At 41.9% G+C, this 8,717-nt stretch overlaps 1 protein-coding gene across 1 annotated transcript in view; it reads right to left on the reverse strand.

Moving 5' to 3' along the window:
* LOC109315922 (serine/threonine-protein kinase WNK1-like) overlaps nucleotides 1–8,717 on the reverse strand; it is a 156,257-nt gene that overhangs the window by 136,786 nt on the left and 10,754 nt on the right. Inside the window, exon 4 of the mRNA XM_019543883.1 lies at nucleotides 8,489–8,714. Within this exon, the coding sequence (XP_019399428.1) occupies nucleotides 8,489–8,714 (226 nt within the window). The remainder of the gene's footprint in view (nucleotides 1–8,488; nucleotides 8,715–8,717) is intronic.

The raw sequence follows: 8,717 nt of genomic DNA on the forward strand, positions 1-8,717 counted from the left end.
CCAACAATTTCCTCCTACCACCTTTGTCTATGCATCACTTAGCAATACACAGACATTTTAAACAGACACATGTGCTTCAAACAATAAAAGTATTTATACAGTTTGCAATTTTGCCACTTTCTGGCTAAGTACACAGACAACAATGCAAAGGGACACCTGAGATCTAAAATATGAAGTGAAACCAGACTAAACAATCATAACTTTAAAAAGTTCTGTCCCCTTTCTTAGGGACTGCACAGACTGTTTCCTTCTAAAGGAAGCACTGATTACTTTTCCAAGCTGAACACGAAACAGATGCTAAGACAGAACAGTCAGGATTACAACCAGCTCCTAAATCAGCAGTGCAAGTACAAAACCAAAAAGGTTAAATCCTATTCACTCCGATAGCTTCAGGAGAAGGTCAGTCCTGCCCAATAAAGGATTCCTGATGCTCAACTGCAAATGCAGTGTGTCAGTTTTAAGCAGCAATATTTGACCTGTCAGAAGAGGAATTGCATATCAAACATATGGACACATGATGTTATACAACATCATTGCTTCATCCAGAAAATGATGTTAAAGCCATGAAGCCACTACACAAGAGGTCACTGCTTAGAATTCAGACACTCAGCCTTAGTCATGAAAAAAAATAAAATAAAAAATAAAAATCGGGAAAAGCCCCTTTTTAGTTTCTGTATGTCATTTAAACACAAAGTAAAGAAACTGTCAGAGTATGAATGAGAAAGAGCCATAAGCTTAAATCTTTATAAGTTTATGGCAAGTCTTGCCATGCTTTTTTAAAAACCACTAAGTGCTGGAGTTATGCCATTACATTAGAATTAATTTAATCTTTAAAAAGTATCTAGCACTAAAAGACTGCTAACAGGTTGAAAAATGCAAACCCTAAAGATTCAAAAACAGAGAAGGCACTTAGAACCTAAGCTTTAATCATGTCTTTGGACTACTCTTTATAAGAGTAAGAAACCTGCTTAAAAATGCTTATGGTTTTGAAAACTATCATCTTCAAAAATGTGAGTATACATTGCATAGGTCCAACTTACAGCCATAGGTGGTAACTGCTGTTGAAGGTCTTTTTGTAAACTGTTTAAAAGGAGTGAAAGCAAGGACAAGGATAGCAAGCATGAAGCCCCTAGAGATGCTTCTGCCTAAGAGGTACTGAACCCCTACACATGCATCATGTTAATCCCTTGCTGGCTGCCAGTTGAACATGTGGCCCAAAGGCTCCTGCTCCACCACTGTTCTCAAGGCTCCAGCTACTGCAGCAGTGGCAATAGCAGGGGAGGTCACCCACAGTGAGGGCAGCAAGAGCTACATGCAGCAAAGGTCCTGGGAAGCCCCACAGGCCCCAGGCAGTGCGACCTGCATGGCCCCTTGCCCCTTGTGTTAGACTCTGCTTTAAAGCATCTTTTTTTGCTTGTTTCATTGTGCAAATTAGCAGCCTGACTATTTTCCATGTTTCTGAAGACTACTACTTTGCCATCACTGTCCCATTTGTCAAGATCCTTAACGGTTTCAATTAAAGCCCACTCAAGGGCAAGGCAGCTGCTGCTATACTCTTCAGTCAATCACTCAATGGGTTCTCACATCTACAGGCAATTTAAGTCATTCAGTACTATAACTAGCTCTGCCATGCCACTTGGACAAGCAATGGAGAAGCTATCCAGGGCAACTGCTTTATGCAATTAGCAGTAGAAAGAATCTTTAAAAAAAAAAAAAAAATTCTAATCTGTTAAAACTTAATGCAACTAAGGTCTCAAAATCAGAAGTGGTACATTATACAATCCAGGGTATGGATTTGTGGTTACAGACTCCCCCCTCCCCCGTTTCAAGCTCAAGAAGTTACAAATGTCAAAAATAAAATGCTACATTAAAAATGGATCAAGAATGAAGACCAGAAATTTGAGTTCCACACTTTTCATTTCAAGGCACCTTTGTATTATCCACCTGCATTCATAAAAAGTTATTAGTTATGCACATATAAGCTCAAGTAAGTAATATTTATATTTACATGACAGGGTAGATTACCTCCATTAAAAGAAGTTATCAACATTTTCAATATTCAGTTGTACACAACTGCAAAACCTTTACTGGCTACCACCATTTCAGAGGGCAATTAAATTAAGATTTATTTCTGACATGCATTCATACAGAATACTATTAGGTAGGTATAGGAACTGCTACATCAGATCAGATTCAAGGTCCATCTGGTCTTGGGTTTTGTCCAATAGACAGCTCTACCAGATGTGGCACCAAAAATCCTTCAAACAGATGTAAGATGATCTCAACCCAGTCACTAACACGAAAGTTAAGCCTGAGACTTAACATCCTCCAAAAAAATATTTAAATTATTAAAGCTGCACCAACGTTGTTGCCATATTGGATCAGCACCAACAAAAGGAAGATTAACATTATGGGCTGCCAGCTTTTTTTGGCCGGTTCACCAATAAATACAATATGCCTTTCAGCCTGGGGCCCCAGATACCACGTGCATGCAAGCAGCCACATGCATGCATGCACGCACAAGCTGAGAAATGCAGCCAGGCAGCATGGAGAGCAGCACCCTGCAGGTAAGTCTGTGGAGGGGGAAGGGACAGATTGAGGCCCCCACGGTGAGGGAGAATGGGGCAGGGGCAGTGCAGTGAATGGGACCCCAAGTCAGGAAGTGGGATGGAGCCATGGGCAGCTCATCCAAGGAATCAGTATACAGGCACTTAAAATGGCAGTAGGGGCACTTGAATTAAAACGCATCAAATGAGCTTAAGCTCAAGTGCTGCAACCACCATTTTTAAACACTGCAATGCTTTTAACCGGAGGAGAGCTGAGCTGGACTAGGGCAGAGGCAGGCTGCCCACAGCAGGCTCTTCGCCCTGCTACCTTCATAGTTGGTAGGGTCGAAAGAGACCTGAGCAGATCACCAAGTCCAACCCCCTGCTATGGTGGGAAAAAGTACTGGGGTCAAATGACCCTGGCAAGGTGTTAGTCTAGCCTCCTCTTAAAAGACTCCCAGGGTACAAGCCAGCACCACTTCGCCTGGAAGTTGGTTCCAGATCCTAGCCTTGGCCCTGGGATTCATGCACTGGCCACACCGCATCCCCTGCCCATCCAGCAGTGGGAGGCACAGCTCGCCACCACCACCAGATGGGCAGGGGACAGTGCAGCTAATGACTGGCTCCAGGGGCAAAGGCAGCGGGGTGAAAAGCCCCAAACCTGCAGCAGGCAGCCCACCTCTTCCCTTGCCCTGCTCAGCTGCACTCCAGTTAAAAGCATCCCAGCTCTTTAAAATGGTGGCAGCAGTGCTTGAGCTAAAGCTCATTTAATGAGCTTTAATTCAAGCACCCCCACCGCCATTTTTAAGTGCTGGGACACTGATCCCCTGGACAAACTGCCCACAGCTTTGTCTACTCTCCCCCCTGGGGTCCCATTCATTCCCCAAGGCCAGCCCTACTCCGTCCCTCACCATTGGGGCCTCTATGTCTCCCCCCACCTCTTCTCCTCCAACAACTTACCTGCAGGGCACTGCTCTCCATGCTGCCTGGCTGTGCTCCTGTGAATTGTTATCAGATCAGTATCTGCCAATATGCCTAGTGAATAATCTGCTACCAGTATCAGCCAAGAAAATCTTTATCAGTGCATCCCTATTAATTATAACTCTAGATAGTCTCGATAGCTGCAGAATAGCTCCCCTGTTTTAGAGCAACAAGAATGTTCCTCTAGAAAATTCTGACTATGCTTCCAGATCTTGAACAACAACAGCCTCCACTTTTCCAACAAGGGGCACAACCAGGAATTAATCAATATTTCAAAACTTATTCCAGATCCAGCTAACCAGAGAAAAACAAAGAGTAAATAGGTATGTTGTAATTCAAATGCACAGACCTACATTTTAACAACATCTTTTCAAGTCAGGCCTCCCTAAATGTGCAACCTGGACAGGCATTGAAACTGACTGTATGGTCAGCAGATACCAGGACCCTTTCTGGCTTTAAGTCTTGACCACGCAGTTCCTGACATGCTTGCAATTTCAACCTGCTCAGAAAGCGAGATATTAAGAGTTATTTCAATTTCTGTCACCCAGTATTTAAGTGTAATGAGGATGAAGAGATGTTTATGTTCAAATTGTTTTCTGTTCTTATGTCTACAGACTTCATTTTCCAAGTTAAAGCTACATTAATAAAGTTAAGGTTAGACAGCTAACATGACAGGATGATCAGCAATTACCCAAGGGCAACACCAATATACCCAGAGATGCCCTCATATCCTGTTTAAAGATTAAGGGTACATTTTGCACTCAATAAGAAGTTTCCTTGAACATGTTTCATCAAAACCAAAACGTTCGGCAAGTGTAGCTTTGGTATATGAAAGTATTTTGCACCTCACTACTTCCTGCTGTAGAAGTCTAAGAACCGGATGCTTTCTCATTTTTTCTGAGCTAAGCTGCATGTGAGAAAAGTCTCATGCTTAACTGTGAACACCGATGCTATTAAGTTTGTACCTACTCATTTTTATATCACAGCTAACAAAGCAAAAAGGCACTTACTGCTAAGGAAGAGGGGCTAGATGCATTCAATGGTAAACCCAAGCGCAGTGTAACCTGTAACCAGAACTTGGTTTTTACATCATAGGACAGAATAAAGCAAAATTTAAAAGTTATAAACAAAACTAGCACACACACACACACAAAAAAATATGGCTCAACTAGTCCATTTTCAGCTTCCTTTCACAGGAGCCACTATTGCACGATACTGTTTTACCAGTTTTGCTTTTGGAATGCTCATTCACACTGCTCTAATAGGGACAGGACTGATTACTCCCTATTGGAAATTCACATTAACCAGACTAATACTGCACTGATGCCACGTAATCTACTTTTGCCACGCAGGTACATCAGCAATACAGTATATTCATGTAACTATTATTTAGATCAGTAGAACCAAAGAATAAAGGGGAAAATGAGTGGCACAGCATTTGCCCATATATGAGCTTGACTACCTCTTAAACATCAAACAACTGACCACTGTCTCTGCAACCAGTCCTCCTTTCTCCATTAACTGGAAAGGGCCTTTCCTTTTGAGTTAAATCTTCAAATTCTTCATATAGGTCAGGCCCTCTCTCTCTCCAGGAAGACTATTTTTCTGTAATAACCATCTCACACATTCAGAAAGTGAGCAGAACTGGTGACAGAAACCACAGCAATCTCTTTCACCTAAATGCATCTTATGTGCCCCATTGCTTTTGGAAGACAAGACATTTAGTTGCTTTGGTAGATGTTATCTGTCCTGTTTACCGAGTTTCCAGAAGACAGTTAAAGATAGCCATGTCATCCAATTAGAAACACAGTCATGGTTAACCCACTGGTAAGCCCATTCTAAGACTTTCCTGCAAAAGGCACCAAATCCTGGAACAAGGCCTATGAAAGCCTTGCTGCAATATTGTCTATAGTGTTCAAGTTATGAACTACAGACAAACTGGACAAGATTAGCAGTACAGTATGTGCCTTTTCTCAGGAAAGTATTTCAAGCTTCTCTGATATTAAAGATCTACCCAAGACAGTTGGCTGTGACAATATCTAGAAAGCTTTAGGTACGTCTCAAGAAGGTACATCACTTTTTGCCTCACAGCTCACCCCCTCTCCCCACATTTCTAAATTGAAAAAGACTAATGTCAACATTTATAAGAACCAAGCTAAATGCTTATTTCATGCCAACACCCCTGACTAGTTTTCTGACTATGGCTTACATATATATAGGTAAGGTCTAATCATGTGCAGAGATGATTTATGGTAGAACTGATTACAAGAATCCTGAGCTGAAAAGGACAGTTAGTCATGCTGTACAGCTCTCCAATGCTTACAGTGCCCTTTAGCCCAATTTACACAGCATTGGTACTGTTAGAGCTCTAAAGGAAATAACATTAATTATATACATTATAATATAACGTATAAGTGAAAGATTTAAACAAAGCTTTTTCTGTAAATGAAGTTAAGATATAGTTCTTTTAATTCCTTCCCCTCCTCATTTGTATCAACCATAAACCCAATTAACATATTTTCAAAAATCCCATATCATAGAAGGAAAACAAACTAAACTAGAAGTATGTGTCGTAACAGAGGGCAACTATAGAAGAATTCTAGCTCATTTATGCTCACAGGAGAAACTAATACAACCAAGGCCAGCAAAGAACCTGCTAAGTCACCATACTGCAACACTGGTTGCCCAGTATCATATTTATTATACATCCCTAAAAGGCCATACAGTAGTATTTTACTGATGGAAACCCAGTACAAGAACATTTCAATGCAAGTGACAGATCAGTCATGCACATTCTTACAATTAGTAAGAAAATAAGTATGTAGCTGGTGGAACATTGACTACCAAATCCCACTAATAAAAACCAAAAGCAGCAAGGGGGCAACATATAGAAGTTGTAAAATGAAAAAGATACATTTTTTTCAAAATTAAGAGCTTATTTCTAATGGCTATAGGGCAATTCTCCATTCATGTTCTAAGGCTTGCATTTTTCCAGTGAACAAACTTAAAGATAGAGTAATATAATCTACATTACATTCCTGAAATTCAGCTGGGTGACAGCATTTAGCTCAATGTGTTTCTCTCTCAGAAAGTTTTCCTTTATATACAAAGGAAAACTCCAAGACAGAAATACATTAAGCTGAACGCTGAATGCTACAATACTTCAAAACACAGAATTTAGTGACAGCAGTAATCTCTACTTCTATATTATTATATATAGTAGTTCACACACACACACACAGAGCAAGTGATTATTACTATATAATAATAAAGATTACTACCACCATTATTAACTGCTATGTTTTGAAGTACTGTAGTCAAATTCTGAAATTCAATGCTCTGTCCCTAAATTAATTCCATAGAGAAATATATTTCAGATACCTGGTACTTCTGCAGGCTACTTTGTTCCTTAAAGTCTTCAAAACAGCACCCTATCATAACTTCTGCTGAAGTCAGAAGCCACTACTTCAAAGCTAACAACAGTAACAAATGGGAAAAATAAATCCAAGAGGGCAAGATCAGAGTTTCTACCATTGAGAAGAATTTCAAATCAAAGTTAATTTGGAGGGATGACTAAAATCCACTCTCAGTACAACAAACACTGAAGGTCTGAGTAGATCCTAAAAATGTAACTGGGCAACATCACTAAATGCAACCTGGAACAATGACAAGGGCACCATTGGTATAATAAAGTTGGGAAATTGGTGGTGAGAGCGGAAGGAGATTTGTGAAGTTAAGAGAAACTCAGTATGTGCTGATGGTACTAGCCATTAGCCAGAACACTAAAAAGAAACTTTATTCACAGCACACTTCAGAAAGCAAATGAGAGCTGCGAAGTCTTGTAGTAGTTTGTCTGACAGTAATAGTTGCTCTTCACAGAAAAAATATAAATAAGTTTTGGCACATGACACACTACAGCTAGTCAATTTGTGAGCAGCAAGCACTGCAGAGCTTGCTACTCAGACACTAGTAGAAGAGATTACTTTCTACTGGGGCTTTTCCTTTTGCCTCTTCTAATTTCTGAAAGGGAGGCACTCTTCGGCACAGAGACTCCCATCTCCAAGTTACCAAGAATACCAACATGTCAGGTGTTTGTAACTGGTACTCCAAGCTCTTCCCTCCCCATTAACCTTGTTGCACAGCAACCTGCCTCTAATTCAGTTATACGTGCTCTAACTCGCCAAGAAGCTCAGGCTGATCCTGACATCATGGGACTGCGGTTTAGCAAAGCCATATCCAAGAACTGTGAAGTACAGCAAGTTACCAGTTTAACTGGGCAGTCACCTGGAAAAAGCTGAATTTTATCTTTTACAGCTCTACGGATAGGAGGCTTTATACTAGCTGTTTTATTGAGCAAGAGCAACAGACCCTACTTGGAGCTACAAGACAATAGTAGTGCACTACACCAACTAGTTTGACAGCCATTTACCAGTGCTTTATTTGAATTTTGCTAGGATATTTCATAGCAGCTTCTAGCAGATGCTTTCATCACATGTGCGTGCTTCTACGTACACCAGTCATTTCTTCCCAAGTTACATCCCCTCTCCTAAACAGATTCAAACTTGAACTAGATTGCAATCCATGCAGACAGTCATGTTAGGAGCCCCTCTCTAGTCTGGCCATGCCTCCCCAAGACTAGGAGAATTTGTTAAGCCTTCCAGGTTGCCTCCCATTCTCCCAAAGATTTAAAGCCTTAAACAAAAAAAACAACCCACAAAAACAAAAAAAAAGTGTAGCCACAAACTGAACGCTGTTCCCCTCTCTGAGGCTGGTCTCTCAAGGGAAACGAGTCCTGGGAATAGAGGGGGCAGCCAGACCCAGGGAAGCAGCTGCACCCTCCTTTCAAGGAGTGGCTGGGAGTGAGCATGGCAGGACAGGCTGCATCTGCATCCCTGTCGGCAGCTAGTGGGCGGGCGGGTAAGACAAGCCCACTGCGCTGCCAGCTGCGAGTCATGTTTTACCTGCAGCTCACACCATGCGACTTCCACCGTGGTCTCGGTGTCCAGCCCTTTGTAGACTGTTTTGAACGAGCCCCTTCCAATCTCAATGTCGAACTTGAGGAAGCGGCCGTCGGGGGAGATGCCCACGGCTTTGGTCTCCAGCTCCTCGATGTCCTCCTGCTGCCGGGTGCGGTCCTCCTGCGCCTCGCGGCTGGCAGCGGCGGCGGCGGCGGCGGCACTGCCCGCGCTG

This window comes from Crocodylus porosus, unplaced genomic scaffold (genome assembly GCF_001723895.1).
Source record: "Crocodylus porosus isolate Cpor-Errol unplaced genomic scaffold, CroPor_comp1, whole genome shotgun sequence".
Classification (NCBI taxonomy): domain Eukaryota; kingdom Metazoa; phylum Chordata; order Crocodylia; family Crocodylidae; genus Crocodylus; species Crocodylus porosus.